Source organism: Mus musculus, chromosome 8 (assembly GCF_000001635.26).
Source record: "Mus musculus strain C57BL/6J chromosome 8, GRCm38.p6 C57BL/6J".
NCBI lineage: Eukaryota > Metazoa > Chordata > Mammalia > Rodentia > Muridae > Mus > Mus musculus.
In genome coordinates this window covers 20,337,604-20,363,202 of record NC_000074.6, presented here as the reverse complement: position 1 = coordinate 20,363,202, position 25,599 = coordinate 20,337,604, and the positions used below count along the sequence as shown (strand labels likewise).

General features: G+C 38.9%; 1 protein-coding gene across 1 annotated transcript; it reads left to right on the top strand.

The window, feature by feature from the left end:
- Positions 1–25,539, top strand: Gm15319 (predicted gene 15319). The gene is made up of 10 exons (NM_001177408.1): positions 1–427; positions 3,131–3,245; positions 4,076–4,249; positions 5,121–5,203; positions 6,124–6,282; positions 7,002–7,054; positions 19,771–19,807; positions 21,426–21,487; positions 23,644–23,677; positions 24,170–25,539. Exons 1-10 carry the CDS (start codon positions 171–173, stop codon positions 24,246–24,248), a joined length of 1,053 nt encoding a protein of 350 aa, NP_001170879.1. The 5' UTR covers positions 1–170; the 3' UTR covers positions 24,249–25,539.
- Positions 25,540–25,599: the final 60 nt, after the last annotated feature.

The window sequence follows — 25,599 nt, the reverse complement described above, 5'->3', positions numbered from 1 at the left end:
GCTACTTGCTGAAGTACAGTTCACTTCACACTGAACTGGTTGTGCTCTCCTGCTTTTTAGATACAAGAGTTGCCTTTTTTTTCTTTAATTATAGAATTTGAGAGTCAGATATCAGTTAAAGGGAAGGGAAGAGAGGGAAGAAGGTTCGTGGGCTACCCTAGGCTCCAATAATGGAGGAAGAAATCAACTATGATTCCCAGACAATGAACATCCCCAGAAGGAGACGCTGGTACACTCACCTGTGGCGTTCATGTCTGGGTCTTAGATGCATGCATCCTCAGAAAAAGAAGAAATATCCCCTCTACTTGATTGGCTATGATCCTATAGGCCCATTACAACGAGCGGCCAGCGTGGGTGACCTTGATACAACAGAGAAGTTAATCCACTCCAGTCAACATCATGTGGATGAATCTGATAGGAGGAAAAGGTAATGGGGCTTGAAATTGGTGAAGGTGGGGGGGTACACAGAGGTGGGTGGGATCTGTCAGGTGTACTCAGAGATAAACAGAAAAATCAACTTTCAGGGCCACATCCTAATGGAGGAGAGATGTCATGCTTAGGGTCATTTCCACTGGGGTCCCCTACATTGTGTTTAATGCTCTTAGTAATATGAGACCTGCATACCCTGAAACAACAGGTCCTAGGCCTTGATCAAACTACATCATTTTATTTTTATGTTACACTAAATCTTTGAAGACACTCATGCACAGCAACACACACACATGCACGCACAAAGGTTTTTTCTATGTGCATTTTCGTTGAACCATGTGTGACACAATCAGTACTTGGTCCCCTGGAAGTGGAGCTATACACAGTTGTGAGCTGCCATGTTGGTGCTAGCAATCAAAGCTGAGCCCTCTAGAAAACATACCTAGAGCTGTTAACTGCCAAGCTGCCTGTCTAGATTTGTCTCAATATATAGAACATTAGCACTAATATACAACACTGAAAAATTTATCATAAGATAAATCATCAACTGAAATGGAAAAAATCACTATGAAATCTTAGATCAATATGACCTATTTTTATAATGGATCAAAGACATTTTGAACTGGAACAATGATACATTCCCCCACCACCACCAATCCCGGTTCTCATCATATGTACATGTTATTTGTGCATTGATACACATGTTAAGGGACTGACATTGTCTTCCTCTCACTTTTCTGTGTCCCACACATGTGGAACTAAGTGTGGGGTGATCAGAGAAATAGCCACTTGACAGTTCTCTTCTGTCACATTGTGGGTTCTGGGGACTGAACTCTGGCCATCAGGGCCCCTGGTGGGTTCCACCCAATGGTCCCTCAGTTTTAGAGACATGTTCACTCACCCAAATCCCATGGTATGTTTGATTTACTCTCTTGGAGCACACTAATTCTCAGACTTGTAAGCAAGTAAGGATTGGGGATTCCCATATCGCCACATCTGCATTCAGGTTTCCAGGGCAAGTGTTTTACCAATTGAGTTTTACCAACCATCCCAGCCCCTCATTCTTATTTCCTATTTTTAGGTCATACTAGGTTATGAAGGGGAATCAATGACACAACTGTAGATTTTCTTTCTGTAGTCCACAAGCTTTTTGAGTATTTTGTAGTTCAAAGATGCTTGAAGTTGGAACTTCATATAAATAATAGATGAATAAATTATAAATTATAGTTGAGGATATTCGTTTGCTTAATGAATGTTTTCTTTAAAAACACTGAGTTGTCCAACTGTAGTTTTTCATTCTGTCAGCCCATTCGTTCCCCACACATAACTTAGATATCTACTGTGTAGAATACACATTCTGCTATCTCTCCAGATCTTTCCAGTCTTATACCATTATGTTTCTCTGCCCAGTCAAGCTTCCTTACATTCTATAAATTTAAATGTTAAATGAACTGAAGTATGCTCATTGGAACCCTTGCTTCATTGTGCTTATAGCCTTTTGAATATCAAGCATAGGAGCTAGGATGGCATAGGTTATCACCTTGTAGGGATATTGACCCAATTTTGGTGTGAGTCCAGGAGCACATTGACCATTTTATGGCAAAGCATGAGGTCCTCCTTTGCTACCATTTAGTGCCTGGATTACCATGGATACTGTATCTATTACCTAAGGACTAGGTTGTGCTCCCCCTGCTACCAGGAATGGAAACACTACTCATGGGCATAAAAAAATGAACTGTAGAAATGAAAAACAAACAAACAAAGAATTGATGGCTGATGTCTTAGAGTTTTGTTTGTTTTTAAGAATTTACATAGATACAAGTGATCTGTATCATTGCCATTTACCTGTGGATTGTGCCATATTTTGTTCAATGTAAGGCACAATGGGTTTCATGATAACCCTTTATTTTGTAGAGAAACAAAGTTAAAAATATTGGCAATTATAGTTGCTAAATAATAGAAATGATGAATGACATTCCAATGTTAGAGAGGCTAAAATGTGAATGAAAAGGGACAGTGAGCCCAGTGTCACTGGCCACTATTTAGGATGAGTTAGGAGGATTATCATGTTCAAGACTTGGTTGGTGAAAAAGAGTTATTTTTAAAGACATGTAAACTTCCTTGACTAGAAAAGTTTTATATGTGTACTGTTGATAGAATCCTGTTTTACCTTCACTGAAATGTTGTGTTTGTTATAACAAGGAAGAGAAATCATTATCATGATGAGCAAATGCTGAACTCTCAGGAGCTGTAAATGCTTGTAATGTTCTAGCAGAGTACTTGCTCATCCAACCTGAAGCCTCCCAGCAGCCCCGGGTAAGATAACAGCTATGCTTAATCTCCATTCTTTGGATCTGGAAATGGAGTCATGGAGCTCATAGAAATCCCAAGTAGTCACTAGTGAGTACCAGATATTAGAGTAGGATTTGAATTCATGCTGAGATGAACTTACTGGGAACTTTTCTATGATGCTTTGTACAAAGATGAAGGTAGTGAGAGAACACCTGCCTTATGTGGACACAGCCATGCACATTATCCCTAGCACAGTAAATGAACATTTGAGTAGTTATAAATAAATAAGGCAATTCCAGTTATTTTCTTACATCAGAAGAAAATTTGCTTCATAGTATGTGGTGCTTAAAGGAGATGGGGCTCTTATTTAGCATTTGGGAATGTCCCTAAATGTCCTTTCCATTTGCAGGACTTCGCTGCATTATGCATGTGCCCACAACCATCCAGACGTGGTGACACTATTATTAGAAAATAATTCCAGCATTAACATCCGGGATGATGAAGGCTGCACACCCTTGATTAAGGTAGCTATTGGCCATCTGTTTTGACATGAAATGGATAGAGGTTGTCCTTGTTTGGTTTCTCTTGCTGTGATAAAACACTGACCAAAAACAACTCAGGAAAGGAAGTGGTTATTTGGCTTACATTTACACATCACAGATCATTCTCAAGGGGAACCAGGGCAGGAGCTCAAATCAGGAACTGGAGGGAAGAACTGAACTGGAGTTCACAGGAGAATGCAGCTTTTCCATGGCTTCTACCAAGCCTTGCTCAGGTGTTTACTTTTTGTTGTTGTTGTTGTTTTTGTTTTTTAACAAAATTGAGGACTTTGTCCCAGGCATGCCCCAACTCCTAAAACCTAGACTTTCCTACTTCTATCTCAATTTAAAATTAAAAAAAAAAAAAAAAGTCCACATAGTTAACCAGAGGCCAGTCTGATAGAGGCATTTCCTCAAGTGAGAATCTTTCTAGGTGTGTTAAGCCTGTGTTACACTGGCAAAAAGAAAAACAAACAAACAAATAAACAAAACCAACCTACAAACAAAAAACCTAACCAAACAACTAATCTCTGCACTGCAACAACGAACCAGCACAGAGCCTGAATTCTTAGAATATCTAGGTGTGTTGGCAGAATCCTTAAACTCTACCACTGGGAAAGAGATGTGGTGGGGAGATTATAAAGTTAGGCAAGCAAGCCTGGGGGTTCTTGAAAGACCTTGTGTCTAAAGAGAGTGATAATATGCAGAAGTGGAACTCTATGTTTTATTTTAGGGAAACTATTCAGTGCAATGGTAGAAAACATCTCTCTTGACTTCCTTGAATTTAAGATGTATTTCTTTGTACAATTTTACAGGCCACCCAACGAGACAATGTGGATTGTGCTTCCGTATTGCTCACCCACAATGCGGATCCAAATCTGATAGATTCCAGTGGGAACACAGCCTTCCACCATGCTATATCCAGGGGTAACATAAGGATTGTAAAAATGCTCCTTGAGCACAACGTAGACATTGAAGCCAAAACAGAGGTAAAGATCACTCAACTTCATTCCCAGGGCACCTCTAGCAGTGACACGCACATCTATTTTCTACACACAGAAGCTCATGCATTTTCACTGTATCTGTTCAGTGGAACACTTTTATTTTCACCAAATATGTTTTTTCATATTTTTGGTAGTCCATTCAAAAAAAATAGTGTATTTTGTCTCAGAATTGGCCTTGATTTTAAAATTCAAAAATAAAGGATTTAGGACCACACAAACATCACATACGCACAGACAATAAAAATAAATTCATTTCAAGTTAAGTGATTGTAGAATAAATAGAAATGTGTTGATGCAAAGAAGGTACTGATATGTGTTTGGCTTAGGATAAGGGTAGACTGGAAAACGAGAGAGGTAACAGGCAAATGAAGAAATTTGGTCACTGGAGAAAATATGCCAAAAAAGTTATTTAAGGTTTAAAAAGTTTTGATGTACATGGGAGAGGCTGTCAAGCTTCTGAGATAAATTCTTAGTTTAGAAAAGAAATATATTTGAAATACAGGTTGAGAAACTCTGCCCCAGACCCCTCCTGAGCACACTCCTTCAACAGGGGCATAGCACAGTGTACTCTGTATTCTGGGCTGTGGCAATGGAGGCCCCACTCCACGGAGCTAAGAAGATTGCAATCCTTGAGTGTTTGGGGAGAGTTCTGGAAGGGAGCCCTGTTATAGGCAGTGTTGGACAGGGAAAAGGTGTGTCAAAGGGAAAAGACAGCTGTGTGTGGGAAAGTTCAGCAGGTGTTGTAGGATGAATGATCCCTTGTGACTCTTGTCTACTTATCTTCACAAAATCGGTGATGAGCAGATTGTTGAGAAACAAGTAGTTTTGTAAAATGCATTATTTTTTTCCTTTATAGTATGGCTTGACACCATTGCAACTTGCAACATTTGAACAGAAACCTGAAATGGTAGAATTTTTAGCAGCAAAGTGTGCAAAAAGGTACAGTTTCTTCCTTTCTTCAATCTTAGTGCTGCTCTTGAGGGTGACAATTGCTTAAGTCAGGAGTATTAAAATGATAGAGAGATTGTAAGCAACTCAGAGGCATAGTTAGGAAGCTTAGCACACATGAAGTGGGAGCTGGAAAAGAGACAGTTTCACCACAACAAAGAACAGCATGCAGTAGGGATCACTGCCTAGTTCAGGAGTTCACCTCATGAGCCATCCACCAAGCCAAAGGATAACAAAGATCGGTTGCTGCTCCACAGCCATTGTATTTTTACTTTTGAAAGTGTTTGTCACTGAATTAAGAGCCATAGGTGTCTATGGCAAGTGTTCTACCATGATAAACACCCACAGTCCCTAAGTCTGAAAACTTATAACCTGTGACCTCAAAGATGACAGCATAAGCCATTTCTTTAGAATTATACCATACGTAATCACAGGTACCAAGCAGTGTTTCCAAATGATGTTTGAGTCTTGAAATGTCCAAGTCAGCAGAAAACTACCTTTCACTGGGAGATGTTCTTAAACTGTCCTAGCACAGGTACCCAGCAACTTTGGTGATTCGGCAGTTCAAGACATTTTTCTTCCCCATTTCAGATGGAGCTTTCATAGTGGATATATAAGTAGTTCATTTCTTTCCGCAGAGTCTACTACTTTAATTAGCGTTATAAATCTTGTACTGAATTCTGTGAATATATAGCTCTGAAAGAGTTTGCTCTTACAATGCCACATGCTTTTTCCATATGGAATACATCTGTTTATGCTGAAATTTTCTGTTTAGTAGACGTGTATATCTGTTGTTTATGTTGAGCCATTATTTCCAAATAACAGTTCTTTCTGTGATTGAAGATACATTTCAAAACTTTAATGATTTCTGTAAAAATTTAATTTAATTTTTTTCTTATGTTTACATCTAGCTCAGTGACCCCCTCCTGGTCACCCAGTCCCACAGTCTCTCCCTGCCCCTCCTCCACTTCACCTCTGAGCAGTTTGGGACTCCCTGTATGTCCAAACCCTGGCACTTCTTCTCTCTCTGAGGACAGAAAAAGTAGCTCAGCTAGAAGAATAAAACTGAGGTAGGATGAACAGCTTTTTTTGATACCCCCATTCCAGTTGATTGGGACCCATGTGAAGACCTAGCTGCCCCTCTGCTACATAGGTGCTCGGAGATATCCGTCCAACCCATGTTTGTTCTTTGTTTCATTGTTCCATCTCTGAGTGCCCTGAGGGTTCATGTTATTTGATTCTGGTGGTTGGTCATTCTCTGGAGTTCCTATCTCCTTCAGGCCTGGAATCCTTCCTTTTAGACTTCCATAAGTGTCTACAGCCAAACCACCCTGAGCATGCCCGATCTTGTCTTTAATTCTTTTTAGTGTGTGTGTGTGTGTGTTTGTGTGTTTGCGTGCGCGTGCACCTTTGTTTGTGTTTTAATTAAGAGCTAAGTATTCCTCATAATTTCTCTTGAGAAAAGGTGGGAGGAGAGCAGTCAGCAATCATAGTCAATTGCTGAAAAGTGAATTCAACGTTTTGTCTAGTCTTGTTGGCCCATGGATTGCATCCCAGAACTTGGGAAGGAGGACATGAACAGATTTCTGTGAGTTAAGGCCAACATGCTCCATAGAGCAGTTTTCAGACCAGCATGGATACATAGTGAGATCCTGATTCAAAAAAATGTTGTTTGTAAACATCTAAAGTAAGATACAGAAGGGACACAAATATAAAGTACTTAAAACACTTGCTAAATATTTTTCTTATGAATAGCACAATAATGCTAACTTTAAAATCTATGTCACAGTACTGGATCGTCAGCTCAGAGAACTGAAGTGAAGCATGTCAGGTTCAATGAAGGTAAGGTTTTTATAGTGAATATAAATATGGTATATAGTAGCCAGTCCTATTACCCTAAAGAAGAGTAGAGATTAAGCTTCTTTCCCACTGAGTCCAGAAAAGGCAGCTCAACTAGCAGAAAGGAATCCAAATGCAGACAACAGTGTGAAGCGGTCCTCCCTTCAGTTTATAGAGAACCCACATGAAGACCAAGCTGCACATCTACTACATATGGGGAGGGGGTCTATGTGCAGCCCATGCATGCTCTTTGATTGGTGGTTCAATCTCTGTGAGCCCTCATGGGCCCAGGCTACTTGATTGTGTAGGTTTTCTTGTGGTGTCCCTGACCCCTCAGTCACAATGTTCTCCTTTGAGTTCAATGTCCTTCCCCAACTCTTCCACAGGACTCTCCAAACTCCCCTTGATGTTTGTCTGTGGTTCTGTACATTTGTTTCCGTCCTCTGCTGGATGAAGCCTCTTAGAAGTGTTATCCTAGGCTCCTGTCTACAAGCATAGCAGAACATCATTAATGGTGTCAAAGCCTGGCTCTCTCCCACAGTGTGGGTCTCAAATTGGGCCAGTTATTGGGTGGCGATTCCCTTAATCTCTGTTCCATTGTAATCCCTGAAGATCTTGTAGGTAGGATAAATTTTGGGTTGATGTTTTTGTGAGGGCATTGGTCTTCCCCTCCTTCCACTGGAAGTCCCTTCTGGCTACAGGAGAAGATTGCTTAGGGCTCCATATCACCTGCTGCTAGTTGACTCACCCCTATAGATTCCTAAGAGCCCCCACAGTCCCTGGTCTTTGTTTCATCACAGAGGTGCCTCTCCTCAGGTATCTCTTCTCCCTGATACCACCCTACTCTTGCTCCCCACCTTAGTTCCCTCTCCATCTCCCACAAATTTCCCTCCCTAAATCAAATCCTAATGTCTATTTTATTTTCCCTTCTGAGTGAGAATCAAGCATTTTCCTTTTGTGCCCTCGTGTTTTAGCTTCTTTAAGTCTGTGGATCTTAGCATGATTATCCTGTACTATGTCTGAAAAAGTACTCATTCTAAGTGAATACATACCATGCCTGTGTTTCTGGGTTTGGATTACATCACTCCAGATGATATTTTCAAAGCCTACCCATTTGCCTGCAAATTTCATGGATTCCTTGTTTTAAGCAGTGGAATGATATTTCACTGTGTAGGTATACCACATTTTCTTCATCTATTTTTCAGTTAAAGTCCATCTTGGTTGTTTCCTGTTTCTGGCTATGACAAATAAAGGTTTTATTAACAGAGTTGAGCAACAGTTATTGAGATGGTATGGTGGAACATCTTTTGGGTATATGCCCATGAGTGATATAGCTGTGTCTTGAGGTAGAACTATTCCTAATTTTCAGAAAACAACAACAACAACAACAGCAACAAAACCTGCCAAATTACTTTTCTTTTTTTTTTTCTTTTTTTTTATACTTAAGAATCTAATTTTATATTATCATTTTATTTATTTATTATTACGTATTTTCCTCAATTACATTTAGAATGCTATCCCAAAATTCCCCCATACCCTCCCCACCACTTCCCTATCCACCCATTCCCATTTTTTGGCCCTGGCATTCCCCTGTACAGGGGCATATAACGTTTGTGTGTCCAATGGGCCTCTCTTTCCAGTGATGGCCGACCAGGCCATCTTTTGATACATATGCAGCTAGAGTCAAGAGCTCCAGGGTACTAGTTAGTTCATAATGTTGTTGCACCTACAGGGTTGCAGACCTCTTTAGCTCCTCGGATACTTTCTCTAACTCATCCATTGGGGGCCCTGTGCTCCATCCAATAGCTGACTGTGAGCATCCACTTATGTGTTTGCTAGGCCCTGGCCTAGTCTCACAAGAGACAGCTATATCAGGGTCCTTTCAGCCAACGCTTGCTAGTGTATGCAATGGTGTCATCGTTTGGAGGCTAATTAGGGGATGGATCCCTGGATATGGCAGTCTCTAGATGGTCCATCCTTTTGTCTCAGCTCCAAACATTGTCTCTGTGACTCCTTCCATGGGTGATTGTTTCCAATTCTAAGAAGGTGCAAAGTGTCCACACTTTGGTCTTCGTTCTTCTTCAGTTTCATGTGTTTTGCAAATTGTATCTTATATCTCGAGTATACTAAGTTTCTGGGCTAATATCCACTTATCAGTGAGTACATATCATTTGAGTTCTTCTGTGATTATGTTACCTCACTCAGGATGATGCCCTCCAGGTCCATCCATTTGCCTAGGAATTTCAGAAATTCATTCTTATTAATAGCTGAGTAGTACTCCATTGTGTAAATGTACCACATTTTTTGTATCCATTCCTCTGTTGAGGGGCATCTGGGTACTTTCCAGCTTCTGGCTATTATAAATAAGGCTGCTATGACCATAGTGGAGCATGTGTCCTTCTTACCGGTTGGAACATCTTCTGGATATATGCCCAGGAGAGGTATTGCACTATGCTCCGGTAGTACTATGTCCAATTTTCTGAGGAACTGCCAGACTGATTTCCAGAGTGGTAGTACAAGCTTGCAATCCCACCAACAAAGGAGGAGTGTTCCTCTTTCTCCACATCCACGCCAGCATCTGCTGTCACCTGAATTTTTGATCTTAGCCATTCTGACTGGTGTGAGATGGAATCTCAGGGTTGTTTTGATTTGCATTTCTCTGATGATTAAGGATGCTGAGCATTTTTTCAGGTGCTTCTCAGCCATTCAGTATTCCTCAGGTGAGAATTCTTTGTTCAGCTCTGAGTTCCATTTTTTAATGGGGTTATTTGATTTTCTGGAGTCCACCTTCTTGAGTTCTTTATATATATTGGATATTAGTCCCCTATCTGATTTAGGAGAGGTAATGGTCCTTTCCCAATCTGTTGGTGGCCTTTTTGTCTTATTGATGGTGTCTTTTGTCTTACAGAAGCTTTGCAGTTTCATGAGGTCCCATTTGTCAATTCTCGATCTTATAGCACAAGCCTGTTCTATTCAGAAATTTTTCCCCTGTGGCCATATCTTCAAGGCTTTTCCCCACTTTCTCCTCTATAAGTTTCAGTGTCTCTGGTTTTATGTGGAGTTCCTTGATCCACTTAGATTTGACCTTAGTACAAGGAGATAGGAATGGATCGATTTGCATTCTTCTACATGTTAACAACCAGTTGTCCCAGCACCATTTGTTGAAAATGCTGTCTTTCTTCTACTTGATGGTTTTAGCTCCCTTGTCGAAGATCAAGTGACCATAGGTGTGTGGGTTCATTTCTGGGTATTCAATTCTATTCCATTGGTCTACTTGTCTGTCTCTATACCAGTACCATGCAGTTTTTATCACAGTTGCTCTGTAGTAAAGCTTTAGGTTAGGCATGGTGATTCCACCAGAGGTTCCTTCATCCTTGAGAAGAGTTTTTTCTATCCTAGGTTTTTTGTTATTCCAGATGAATTTGCAGATTCCTCTTTCTGATTCGTTGATAATTGAGTTGGAATTTTGATGGGGATTGCTTTGAATCTGTAGATTGCTTTTGGCAAGATAACCATTTTTACAATGTTATCCTGCCAATCCATGAGTATGGGAGATCTTTCCATCTTCTGAGATCTTCTTTAATTTCTTTCTTCAGGGACTTGCAGTTCTTATCATACAGATCTTTCATTTCCTTAGTTAGAGTCACGCCAAGGTATTTTATATTAATTGTGACTACTGAGAAGGGTGTTGTTTCCCTAATTTCTTTCTCAGCCTATTTATCCTTTGTGTAGAGAAAGGCCATTGACTTTTTTGAGTTAATTTTATATCCAGCTACTTCACCGAAGCTGTTTATCAGTTTTAGGCGTTCTCTGGTGGAATTTTTAGGGTCACTTATATATACTATCATATCATCTGCAAAGAGTGATATTTTGACTTCATCTTTTCCAATTTGTATCCACTTGATCTCCTTTTGTTGTCGAATCACTCTGGCTAGGACTTCAAGTACTATGTTGAAGAGGTAGGGAGAAAGTGGGCAGCCTTGTCTAGTCCCTGATTTTAGTGGGATTGCTTCTAGCTTCTCACCATTTACTTTGATGTTGGTTACTGGTTTGCTGTAGATTGCTTTTATCATGTTTAAGTGTGGGCCTTGAATTCCTGATCTTTCCAAGACTTTTATCATGAATGGGTGTTGGATCTTGTCAAATGCTTTTTCTGCATCTAACGAGATGATCATGGGGTTTTTGTCTTTGAATTTGTTTTTATAATGGATTACGTTGATGGATTTCTGTATATTAAACCATCCCTGGATCCCTGGAATAAAACCTACTTGGTCAGGATGGATGATTGCTTTAATGTGTTCTTGGATTCAGTCAGCGAGAATTTTATTGAGTATTTTTACATCGATATTCATAAGGGAAATTGGTCTGAAGTTCTCTATCTTTGTTGGATCTTTCTGTGGTTTAGGTATCAGAGTAATTGTGGCTTCATAGAATGAGTTGGGTAGAGTATCTTCTACTTCTATTTTGTGGAATAGTTTGTGCAGAACTGGATTAGATCTTCTTTAAAGGTCTGATAGAACTCTGCACTAAACCCATCTGGTCCTGTTCTTTTTTTTTTGCTGGGAGACTATTAATGACTGCTTCTATTTCTTTAGGGGATATGGGTCTGTTTATATCGTTAACTTGATCCTGATTTAATTTTGGTACCTGGTATCTGTCTAGAAATTTGTCCATTTCGTCCAGGTTTTCCAGTTTTGTTGGGTATAGCCTTTTGTAGAAGGAGCTGATGGTGTTTTAGATTTCTTCAGGATCTGTTGTTATGTCTCCCTTTTCATTTTCATTTCTGATTTTGTTAATTAGGATGCTGTCCCTGTGCCCTCTAGTGAGTCTAGCTAAGGGTTTATCTATCTTGTTGATTTTCTCAAAGAACCAACTCCTCATTTGATTAATTCTTTGAATAGTTCTTCTTGTTTACACTTGGTTGATTTCGCCCTTGCGTTCTGATGATGGTGAGTGGTCTTGATTTCTGTTAGTAGGATTCTTTCGTTTGCCTTTCACCATCTGGTATTCTCTGGAGCTAGTTGTTATAGTTGTCTCTGGTTAGAGCTTGTTCCTCAGGTGATTATTTTAGCCTCTATCAGCAGATCTGGGAGACTAGCTCTATCCTTAGTTTCAGTGGTCAGAGTACTCTCTGCAGGCAAGCTCTCCTCTTGCATTGCAGGTGTCCAGATATCTGGTGTTCGAAACTGCCTCCTGGCAGGAGTTGTGTTCCACTCATCAGAAGTCTTAAGATCCCATGGAGGGTCCTGTGAGGACCTTGGGGGTGTCCAGAAACTCCGCGCACAAGGAACTCCACTGCTGGAGTGAACCGGAAGGGACTTGTGTCCCTGATCAGGCCGGGTTATCTCCTTCCTTAATTAATGCAGTCTCAGGTCCCGAGCGATTGGATTGGAGCAGACACTGTGTTCCACTCACCAGAGGTCTTAGGATCCCATGGGGAATCCTGTGTGGTTCCTTGGGGGTGTCCCCCAAATTACTTTTCAAAAGGGGTTGTAAACATGTGCCCTCCCACCAGCAATAGAAGAGTGTTCCCCTTGCCCAATATTCTTACCAGCTTGTGCTGTCACTCCAGGTTTTGATTTTAGCCATTCTGACTGGTGTAAGGTGGATTCTTCGAGTCCTTCTGATTTTCATTTCACTGAGGACTGAAGACTTTGAACATTCAGGTGTTTCTCAAACTTCTGAGATTCCTCTGTTGAATTCTCTGTTTAGCTATTTACCCCATTTTTAAATTGATTTATGAGTTTCTAACTTCTTGTGTTCTTTATATATTTTGGACTTTAGTTCTCTCTCAAGTGTAGGGTTGGTGGGTATCTTTTCCCAATATGTAGGCTTCCATTTTTTCCTATTGACAATGTCCTTTGTCTTGCAGAAGTTTTTCAGTTTCATGAGTCCCTATGTTTCAAGTATTGATCTTAGAGCCTGAGACATTGGTGTTCTGTTCAGAAAATTGTCTACTGAACCAATGTATCAAGGATATTTCCCACCTTGTCTCCTAGCAAATTTAGTGTATCTGGTTTAGTGGTCTAGAGGTCTTTGGTGCCTGTGAACTCAAGTTTTGTGCTGGGGGATAAATATAGGTCTATATGCATTCATCCTCTTGTAGACGTCCAGTTAGACCTGCAACATTTGTTGAAGATATTTTCTTTCTTTTTTTCCATTGTATGACTTTTATGTCAAAATCAAGTGTTGGTGGGTGTGTGACTTATTTCTGGGTCTTCGATTTGATTCCACAGACCAACTTGTTCATTTCCATAGGTATACCATGCAGTTTTTATTCTGATTGCTCTGTGGTACGTCTTGAGACTAGGTATGATGATACATCCAGGAATTATTTTATTATATATAGTCATCTTGCATTTTTTGTTTTTGATAGGAAGCTAAGAATTGCTGTTTCTCATTCTGTAAGTAATGTTGTGTTGGAATTTTGGTGGGAAATGTACTTGGTGGGAAGATGGTTTTGGTAAAGTGGCTATTTTCACCATGTTAATCCTGTCCATCCATGAGCACAGGAGATCTTTCCATCTTCAGATGTTTTCTTCAACTTCTTTTTCAGGGAATTGAAGTTTTTGGTAGACATGTCTTTCAGTAGGTTGGTTAGAGTTATACTGAGATATTTTAGATCATCTGTGGCTATTGTGAAAGGTTTCATTTCTTGTCCCTTTTATCTTTTGTATAAAGGAGGGCTACTGATTTCTTTGGGTCAATTTTTTTTATTCAGTCATTTTGCTGTAGGTGTTTATCACCTTTGGTGTAGGCATTCTTTGGTAGATTGTTTGAGGTCTCTTATGTATGTGGGCAGCGTTGTTTAGTCTCTTACGTTTCTCTCCATTTAAGTTGTTGGCTATTGACTTGTCATATTTTGGTTAGATGTGCAAATTTTATCACTGAAATCTCCAAGACTTTCAACATGAAGGGGTGTTTGATTTTATCAAAGTTTTTTTTTTCACCATGCAATGTGACAAGCATGTGAATTATGTCCCAAACCCCAACCCCTGCCACCTGCGGATATCCCTTCATTCTCATGGACATCAGGTCATCTCCCCTGTGTCTCCGTACATCTGATACTGAAACACCCCATTTCCCTGACCATCCCCACTCCCACCTAGTTCTCTCCTTCCATTTTGCTCCTATGACTATTTTATTCTCTGTTCTAAGTCAGGTTCAAACAACTTTGTTTGGTCCTTACCCCTTGTTTATCTCCTTTTGGTCTGTGGAATATGGTATGGTTATCCTGTAATTTATTACTAATATCCATTTATAAGTGAATACAAACCATCCATGTTTCGGATCTGGGTTACTTCATTCAGGATGATAATCTCAAGTTCTATCCTTCTGCCTGCAAAATTCATTATGTCTTTACTATTAATAGTTGAATAGAATTTCATTGTATACACATACCACATTCTCTTTTGCCATTTTTAAAGAATAATTTTTATTTTAAAAATTCTATGTGCACATGTGACCCTTGAAGCCAGAGGAAGGCATTCTCCTAGAGTTGGAGTTTTAGAGACAGTACTGAGAACTGAACTGCAGTCCTCTGGAAGAGCACTGGGTGTGCTTAACTGTTGAGCTGTGTCTCCGGACTATAATTCTTATGTATTTTTTTAATTTAATCTAATTGTTTTCAGTCATTCACATTATTTTTTGAATTTACTTATTTATTTTCTTTATCTGCATTTCAAACTTTATCCTCTTTCCTCATTTCCCCTCCACCACCACCACCCCAATCCCATCCCTCCTCCCCCTGCCCACTAACCCACCGACTACTGCTTCCCTGTCCTGGCATTCCCCTACACTGGGGCCCATCACAAGCCCAAGGGCCTCTCCTCTCCTTGATGTCCCACAAGTCCATTCTCTGTTACATATGCGGCTGGAGCCATGAGTCCCACCATGTGTACTATTTGGTTGGTGGTTTAGTCCCTGGGAGCTCTGGAGTTACTGGTTGGTTCATATTGTTGTTCCTCCTATGGAGCTGCCAACTCCTTCAGCTCCTTGTGTCCTTTCTTAGCTCCTCCATTGGAGACCCTGTGCTCAGTCCAATGGTTGGTTGTGTGCATTTACCTCTGTATTTGTCAGACACTGCAGAGCCTCTCAGGGGCAGCTCTATCAGGCTCCTGTCAGCAAGCACTTGTTGGCATCCACAATAGTGTCTGGGTTTGGTAATTGTATATGGGCTGGATTCCCTGATGGGACAGTAACTGGATGGCGTTTCCTTCAGGTTCTGCTCCAAACATTGTCTCTGTATCTCCTCCCATGGGTATTTTGATCCCTCTTCTAAGAAGAACTGATAGTCACACAGTGGTCTTCATTATTCTTGAGCTTCATGTATTCTGTGAATTGTATCTTGGGTATTCTGAACTTCTAGGCTAATATCCACTTATCAGTGAGTACATACCATGTGTGTTCTTTTGTGATTGGGTTACCTCACTCAGGATAATATTTACTAGTTCCATTCATTTGACTAAGAACTTCATGAATTCACCCTTTTTAATGGCTGAGTAGTAGTCCATTGTGTAAATGTACCACACTTTGTGTATCCATTTCTCTTTTGAAGGACATCTGGGTTCTTTCCAGCTTCTGACTACTATAAATAAGGCTGCTATGAATGTAATGGAGAATGTGTCCCTATTATGAGTTGGAGCATCTTCTGTGTATATACACAGGAGTGATATTGCTGAGTCCTCTGATTAGTACTATGTCCAATTTTCTGAGGAATCACCAAACTGATTTCCAGAGTGGGTGTACCAGTTTTCAATCCCACCAGCAATGGTGGAATGTTCCTCTTTCTTCACATCCTCACCAACAACTGCTCTCCCCTGAGTTTCTGATCTTAGCCATTCTGAACGGTTCTCAGGAGTCTAACATCTTGAGTTCTTAGTATACATTGGATACTAGCCCTCTATCAGCTGTAGAATTAGTAAAGATCTTTTCCCAATCTGTTGATTGCTGTTTTGTCCTATTGACAGTGTCTTTTGCCTTACAGAAGCTTAGCAATTTTATGAGGTCCCATTTGTCAATTCTCAAACTTACAGCACAAGCCATTGCTGTCCTATTGAGGAATTTTTTCCCCCTGTGCCCATATCTTCGATGCTTTTCCCCACTTTCTCCTCTATAAGTTTCAGTGTCTCTGGTTTTATGTGGAGTTCCTTGATCCACTTAGACTTGAGGAGATAAGGAGACTAGAATGGATCAATTTGCATTTTTCTACATGATAAGAGCCAGTTGCGCCAGCATCATTTGTTGAAAATGCTGTCTTTTTTCCACTGGATGGTTTTAGCTCCAATGTCAAAGATCCAGTGGCCATAGGTGTTTGGGTTCATTTCTAGGTCTTTAGTTCTATTCCATTGGTCTACCTGTCTGTCGCTATCCCAGTACCAGGCAGTTTTTATCACAATTGTTCTGTAGTACAGCTTTAGGTCAGGCATGGTGATTCCACCAGAGATTCTTTTATCACTGAGAAGACTTTTTGCTATCCTAGGTTTTTTGTTATTCTAGGTGAATTTGCAAATTGCTTTTTCTAACTCAGTGAAGATTTCAGTTGGAATTTTGATGGGGATTGCATTGAATCTGTAGATTGCTTTAGGCAGGATAGCCATTTTGACTATATTAATCCTGCCAATGAGCATGGTAGATCTCTCCATCTTCTGGGATTTATCATCCTTTGAAGGACTGGATTTATGGAATCATATTCTGTAAATGTGGTTTTGTCATGGAATACCTTGGTTTCTCAATCTATGGGAATTGAGATTTTTATTGGGTATTGTACCCTGGGCTGGCATTTGTGTTCTCTTAGGGTCTATATGACATAAGCCCAGGATCTTGTGGCTTTCATATTCTTTGGCGAGAAGTCTGGTGTAATTCTGATAGTTATGCATTTATATATTACTTGACCATTTTCCCTTACTGCTTTTAATATTCTTTCTTTGTTTTATGCATTTGGTGTTTTGATTATTATATGACAGGTGGAATTTTTTTTTCTGGTCCAATCTACTTGGAGTTCTGTAGGCTTCTTGTATGTCCATGGTCATCTCTTTCTTTTGATTACGTAAGTTTTCTTCTATAGTTTTGTTGAAGATATTTACTGGCCCTTTAAATTGGGGGTCTTCACTCTATTCTATACCTATTATCCTTAGGTGTGGTCTTCTCATTTTTTCCTGGATTTCCTGGATGTTTTGGCTTAGGAGTTTTGTTGTTGTTGTTGTTGTTGTTGTTGTTGTTGTTGTTGTTGTTTTGTTTTGCATTTTGCATTGTCTTTGACTGTTGTGTTAATGATTTCTATGGTCTTCTGCACCTGAGATTCTCCCTTCTATCTCTTGTATTTTGTTGGTGATGCTTGCATCTATAACTCCTGACCTCTTTCCTAGGTTTTCTATCTCCAGAGCTGTCTCCCTTTGTGGTATCTTTTTTTGTTTCTACTTCTATTTTTGGATCCTGGGTGGTTTTGTTCAATTCCTTTGCCTGTTTGTTTGTTTCCATGTAATGATTTAAGGGAATTTTGTGTTTTTTCTTTAAGTTCTTTTACCTGTTTTCCGATGTTCTCTTGTATTTCTTTAAGGGACTTATTTATTTCCTCCTGAAAGTCCTCTAACAGCATCCTGAGATGTGATTTTCAATCCAAATCTTGCTTTTCCGGTATGTTGGGGTATCCAGGACTTGCTCTTGTGTGAGAACTGGATCCTGATGATGCCATGTAGCTTTTTTTCTGTTGGTTAGGTACTTGGGCTTGCCTTTTGCCATCTGGTTATCTGGGGTGTTAGTTGGTCTTGCTGTCTCTGGGTTGAGCTTGTCCCTCCTGTGGGCCTGTAAGTCTGTGTCAGCACTTCTGGGAGACCAGCTCACCCTGGCAGGGCCCATGCACAGAGGGCTGTGGAACAGCCCCAGCTCCTGGGTGCAGATGGAGGCAGAAAGAACACTGTCTCATCTGTTCTACTGCTTGTGCACTGCTAGCTTTGTGGCCCTCAAACCCCATTAGCACCTTTAAAAGTAGGATTTAAGTTGTAAATGTGGGGATTCAGAATTGAGAAGTCATCTTGGTGTGTTTTTCTTTGATGAGTGTGAAATATCCTTCCCTATCTCTTTTGATTCATTTTGGTTGAAAGTCTCTTTTATTTAGATATTACAATTGCTCCTTAGCTTTCATCCTGAGTACCTTTTCTTAGGAAAACTTTTTACAGTCCTTCATTCTTAGGTAATATCTCTGTATGTTTGCCAAGGTATGTTTCTTGCATGAAGCAGAATGATAGATGCTGACTTCATATCCAGTCTGTCAGCTTATATCTTTTTATTGTGGAAAATGACTTTACTGGTGTTGAGAGCTACCAATAACCAATGATTGTTAATTCCTGTTATTTTGATGTATGTGGAGGGAAGATGATTATGTGTTGAGAACACCAATGAAGTTGGTGTTTTGTAAGCTTTTTCTACGTTATTAGGCATTCTTTCTTTAGTTTGGGTGAATTTTCTTTTATGATTTTGTTGAAAATATTTCCTTGTCCTTCGAGCTGGTAGTCTCTTGACTTGTTGTTTATTCCCATTATTCATAAAAAGATTTTTTTAGAGTGTCACAGATTACCTGAATACTTTGAGTCAGAAATTGTTTTAGGTTTAACATTTTCTTTTGTTATATCATCTATGCCTGAGATCATCTCTTCCATTATTTTTGCTCTGTTGGCTGTGCTTCTGTCTCTGTTGTCCTTCTTAGGTTTTCCATCTCCAAGGTTCCCTGAGTTTGTATTTTCTTTACTGCTTCATTTACCATTTGCAGATATTGGATTGTTTTATTCATTTTCTTCACCTGTTTGATTCTATTTCCTGTATATTTAAGGGATTTATTAATTTCCCCATTTAAAGGCCTCTATCATCTTCATAAGACTGGATTTAAAGACATTTTACTGTGCTTTGATTGTGTTAGGATATCCAGAGCTTGCTATAGTAGAATACCTGGGCTGTGGATATGTCATATTGATTTAGTTCTCTTTGATTGTGTTCTTATGTTGGCCTTTAGCCAACTGGTTATCCCGGGTAGTTTCTGTCACAGGCGTCCTGAGGTGGGCTACCTTTGCCTGGACATTGGAAATCAGGTGACAGTGTATGTCTCTAGGAAACTGGGCAGAGCAGTGGATGTTCCTGCTGCAGCAGGCCTGCTTAATGTGGGTTTAATTGTAGCCAAAGACTGGCACTCAGGGGAGAACATCTTTAAGATCAGCTCTGGACTTTACTCTTTTTAGGGGAGGGGTTGAGACACGGTCTCACTAAATATAGCTCTGTTTGTCCAGGGAGTCACAGTTTCTCCATCTGCTTTTGCCTCCTAAGTGTTGAGATTCAAATTGTGTGCCACCAGACTCAATCTATAATTCTTTCCAGAACCATTAGCCCAGAGTTAAAAAGAATCACAAGAAGTTATTTTTGAAACAGTTGTTTATTCTGGTCAGGATTGTCCTCGCTATCAGACTGTGAGAGTTCATTTAGGATCATTACAAATGTGTATGTGTGTATATTGTTAGGCATTAATGTTTGATAAATTATTGTCGTCTTCAATTTGAAATATACAGGGAATGAATATTTCTATGCAAAGTAATTTGCTAAAAGTGGATATTTACTCTTGAATAGTCCCTAGATTGGTCTCATAGAAATTGATACTAACAATGATTCTGATCATTTTTATATGTAATGTTTTTCTATAGTTGTAATAAGATATATTTTGTTTTTCTTTTCAGAAGTCTTATACTTTAAAGAGGAAAGGCCTTTGTCCTGGTAAGGTTTAACAATTCATTAGTAGTAGGTAAATTCAAAAATAAGAAGCAAATTCTTGTTGTGAGTACTTTGAGACCTGTGTCTTACAAGTCCCACAATATTATGAATATATTTTTTAGCTTGGAAACTTGCTCAGTGTAGTTCATAGGAACATGAACACGATAGTCACCCACCATTTCCAAGAACCAACTCTGAAGTTTGGAAAAAGAGCCTGCTGGGATTAGCTATGCATATGGATGTCCATCTAAGATTCACTGGTTTTTCAAAGCCTTACTGGATTCAGTTCGTGAACTAAGACCCACACTAGGAGCTATCATTTCAGGCATTTCTCTTGTCTGAGTGTTTACATAATTTAGGATGATTCTCAGTTGTCAGTCATCACTACAGGATGCCAAAAAATTTCTTTCCACTTCTGACAGAGCTTTACTTTACATGCAAAGGACCTTTTTTGTCAGGTGTAGCATCTTTCATAGCTGTTAGAAGACACCCATGTCTTCCAGAATGTTCCATCCATCAATGATCTGTTCACATGATCTGTTTTCCACCGGAATGATTCCTTTGACTCTCAATTGATTATCTGAATGACAGTGTAACTAATAATTATCTCTCTATAAAGGGGGCATTTGTCTTCCACATCAGTTAGACATGACCATAGAGTTGAAGGCCCATCCACTCCTGTCCAGGATGCTAGGTTAGACACTGGTTTGATAGAAAATGAAAAGTTGTATTTCAAGGTAATTCTGTGCTCATTAGGATTCATTACTTCCACAAGAGAGGACAATTATATTGTCCTCTTTATTTGTGCTATGTATCAACAAACATTTTCAAAACATTATTAAATAGCTTACTGAATCCATGTTTGAAAATTCCCAAAATCATCAAAGGTAATGTTGAAAGTGAAGATTCAAAAATCTTCAGTACTTAAAACTCTTCAGAAACTCCTTGAAAAATACACATGTTGACTTCTATTTGGAATCCTAAACGGTTCCACAGTAAAACTGCAAGTGTCAACTAAATTTTATTGTTCTTTGTTCTTGTTACTATCTTATTATGTTCCTAGAAATGCTTGTTTGGAATAGAAACAAGCAGACTACGATATCAGGACTCAGTCATACATGAGAACAGAAGGAGCAGCTTGAACATTATGAACGCTGTGGTGGGTTGTTTAGAGTTCTAGAAATCTACTTGATGATGCACAAAGCATCCTCTTGTGTGGTAACATCATAATCAATGAAATATGCACAAAGTATCATGAGAGAAGTACTTTGCCCTTCCAGGAGCAAAGACTGAAATTGAGTGAATACATTAAAAACAAAAAATCTGTAAGCTGTTAAAATAAAGGCTGAAGAGGTACTAGTGTGTATGCATGTGTGCACGCATGCTTGTCTGTATCTGTGAGTGGTTTTGTAGGGCTATATTTTGTATGCTAACTTCTCCCATATGAGGAGAAGTTGTAAGGAAAGTGTCCCCAAATGTAATCAACTAGTTGAAGAACAAGTTAATAGATTTTATTGGTTTGTAATGTAGCATAAATTGGGAAATCAAACAACAAAGTATTCAAAGTCTTTGATTAATTTTTATATGAATATTAAAATAACATTCTTAAAATATGCCACAGTGAAGCAAGACCACCAAGACAGCTTAAATCTATCTTGAAAAACACTGTCCAGTATAATACAGGTAAGTTTAAGAGTAAGTACTCTATTGATTCTATCCCAATCATAAAAAGAATTTTGTTCCTGCTAGAATAGAAACTAAGGAAATCAAATATGCCAATAGTAGTTATAGCCTTTCTTAATTTGCTGCCAAACATTTTTAGGATTCAGGTTTATTTAGGAATTGTTTCAAAGAAATTTCAAATTCAAATTGTATCACCTGAAATATGTTTGTTTATTTAAAATGAACTACTGATGCATGTAGTGTCTTTTTAGAAGTAAAAAGATTTTTCACCTATTCTACAATGTAGATCCTCTCTAGTTACATAACAGCAAGTTGACTTTGGTATGAAATGAATTTTTACTTAAGTTTTATAATTGATATATGTTACTGACTGCATGTTGTTGTATGTGTATCGGTGTCCATAAAATGTGGTTATGTTAAGCAAACAAAAATAGAGTATTAAATTACTTTCACTGTATTTTGAGGACTTAATGTCATAAGGGCACTCTGGATTTTTTTCCATCCTAGAATTTCTGAATTTCCACTCATTCGATAATTTATACATTGTCTTCTGGTTATTTTTATTTGTCTTCCATTTAATGTGAATATCCTGATACAATAAATAACTGGCTCAATAGGAACTTTTAAAAAACTGACTGGTGTGTGAGTTTTGTTGGTAGTGCTGTGGAATGAGAACTGCCATTCTCAGTATTCTATGCAACAGCCTCCATATGGGCTACTCTGACAGCACATTTTCCCTGTAGTTCTATTAGTTACCAAATATATAGTGATACTTGGTTTACATGCTACAAGACATAATTTGCAGAAAAAACTGCCACAGTAGGAGGAAGGTTGAGAAAATCCTATCATCCTGTAGTGCATAGCATGGAAGGGCCCATTGGTTCAGTCTGAATATGATTCTCACAGTGGGAGAAATACCACACAGTTTATGCTTTCAGCAACTGTCACCACAGCATCTCTCGCACCTACTTTGCCTTTGGAAAACACCAGCCAGAGAATAGTGTAGAGGAATCTAAATGGCTCTCTTCACATAAGCATAGGATGAAATACTATTAGTGTAATGTGGGTGAGTTTCTTTTAAGTTATTTTAGCATTAGAGTTTTCTTCTGGTGATAAGGATTGACAGAGGCCCCATACATGTGTAGCATAAGGTCCTCCAGAGGTTCACTTTCTCAGCCCATTTCTTGTTTGGGACAAAGGCTGTGCTCTGGCCATGGGCAATGTCCAGCAGGGTACTGTGGAGTTTTACATATTGCAAAGGAAGTAAACAAGAATTGTTTATTTGTTAGCTTGTTTGCTGAGCAGGCTTTTTCCATATAGTGAAACCTGAGTCACTCAATGGTTTATATGCAGAAATAAATAAAAAAACGTTTCATGCGAGGCATTAGTCCCTTGGAATTACTGCTTCATTGTGTCTTCCATGCTTCTCTCTGGAGTAATACTTCAGTTTGCATAGCTACTAAGGGGTCTTTCCAGCAGCTCATGCCATGGGAAGCAATGGAAGTTGATGCTGAGCTTCTTTGCATTGCACATGAGCTAGGGACCAGTGCTAGAACTGAGGGCCTTTAGGATCTTCCTCAGAAGATCTAGAGTAGAGTAACACACTGATCTCTCTAGAGCTTTATCACACTTGCAGCTGGAAATCCTTTGCAAAGGGCTTTGGGTCTCCTGTATTTGGCTATGTTGCATAGCCATAGACTGAGCTTCCCTGTTGTAGGAATGGATATTTCCCCTCAGTGAAGGAAGTTCAAGTCAATACTTGGAGAAGTCCCTTCACTTCTGTCCAAGATGAGTTCGCTCACTTAGAGTTGTGTCAGCATCCCTAGGGCAGAGACAGAAAGCAGCAATGGCAACACAATTCACTGTGGAATAACACTTCAGGCTAAGATGACACTTTTTGTGTCTGATAGGGCTCAGGATTGTGGGTATTTTGCACAATTAATTATAAATAGTAACTTTAGATAAAATTTTCTTTTTTTATTTTAAAAATACAAGAATGAAGAAAGGAAGAGTTCTAGTATATTTGTTGCTTACAAATCAATATTCATCTTAAAAGCTTTTCATAAATGGTGTCAAAGCATATCAGGTCACAAAAATATTTGCTTCAGCACTGGCTACCATTGTTTAATGACAAATTTTGCCTCCCTCTTTTGTAGTTAATGAGAAAATTACAAGAAGAACATCACTGTGGTAAGAATGTAGTGTGCATTTTATAATATATTAATCTGTAGAAAATATGAAATTCAGAGCCTGACACTGTCTTTGCCTCTGTGTAAGACAATTTCAGCTCTTTACTTTTCTATAATCACAAGCTGAATAATTATTTATAGAGCAAACCATGTTGAAATTACTGATGATATCTCTCATGCAGCATGAAATGCTCAAAAGGATCCATAGCTAGGTCGAAGATCCAATGGATAAAGTGCTTGCTATGCATGTGTGAGAATGAGAGTTTGGATACCCAGAATCCACATGAGGTCTGACAGTCTCATGTGCTGCTGTATGCTGGGGCCCTTATGGTGAGACTGGAGGTGGTGTCAGAGAATCCCTAAAGTTTACTGGATAGTTAGCCTGGGGTTTTTCTCCATGAACAAGAGATCCAGCCACACATCTAATGTTGAAAGAAGGTTGCATATTTGCATTCTAATGGCTCCCTGACAAACCTCCCATTGTTGTTTTTAGGTGTTCAAAAGCAGAAGATGTCAGGTATACTTCCTGTATCAAGGTAAAATGCTTCTCTGTGAAATCAAGTTTCTTATGAATTGTCTTAATTCAGCAGTAGTCTAACTATCCCAGTTTTATATGGAAAAGGTGATTCAGAGAAAACCATATTGTAGATGTGGATCTTTCTATCAATTGCAAGTGAGCAGTAAGTCCTTATGGGTAGTAGTGGCCCAATATGAGAATGGACTCAAGAGACATAGGGAGTGAAGACTGAGTGCAGTTCTCACATAATAGAAGGTGTTTGATGTTTGACAAAGTAATGTTTGCAGAAATGAATACACATTAGACTGACTTAAAAATGTGACCGTGATAATAGACCAGAATACCATTTAGTAAGTCCAGATATTTCAATGATCCAGCAATCTCCAAAGTGCCTTTACCCCCAGCAGAATGCCCATAAGTTTTATCTACCCTTGGGCACTCCTATTTCAGGATCATATATGAGAGCCTCTCTTTGGTTTCTCTCTTTCATCTGTTTTTAGACTGAGAAGAAATTGTGGATATTTAGCAATTATGTTCATCAAATTTGCCTTATGAAGAGATTAGAGCATTTTCTATTTGATTCTTATAAGGGTATGTTGAAAGTTCTTCATCTAGTTAAACAATAACTGTCCTTCCCCAGTTAGCCAGCATTTCTAGAAGCAGAGAGTCAATTGCTATATACATCCATATAAGTTCTTCTTTTTCTTATTTTTGAAATATACATGTATATTCTTTGTGCCATATTCAAACACTTAAAATATTGTAGTATTTTATTTAGATACATCCATATTCAGTATGAGGCTACTTAATCACTATGAGATACTGGAGTTTAGGAAACTTGTTTCTGTATAACCTCTAGCCCTAGAGTGAGGGGATGTGTGACTGATAAGTGACATTTTAATGATTTTTGAATGTGACTAAGTGATCCAATGTGTTTCTATAAAGTAGTTCCACAGGTACTATGATAAGGATAGCAGTGGCAATTTAACTGGCATTTATTTAAAATGGTAAACTGTGCATTTTGTTCCCCCCAGCAATGGAGGAGAAAGAATGCCAAAAGAGGTTTTAGCAATGTTAATGATCATCTTATATAAGATGGAGAAAATTTGGCACATAATGAATTAAGCTTAGTCTCAACCCGGAAGAACAATATCCTGTTTCTCATTTCATGATTTTCTCTTAATCTAGTCTAGCCTAAATATTTTTACATCTTGATGATATCCTAGCAATTTGAAAATAGATAAGCGTATTAGAAAATATTTCATGTTTAATTACAGTTTTTATTTTTTATGTGTCAATACCCCATGATTACTAAGAAGTAAAGTTGATTTGAAAGCATGCACCCCAAAAGAAAAGAGTTAATTTCACAACCAAACAAAAAGTTAACTCTATACCTTTGCATTGCT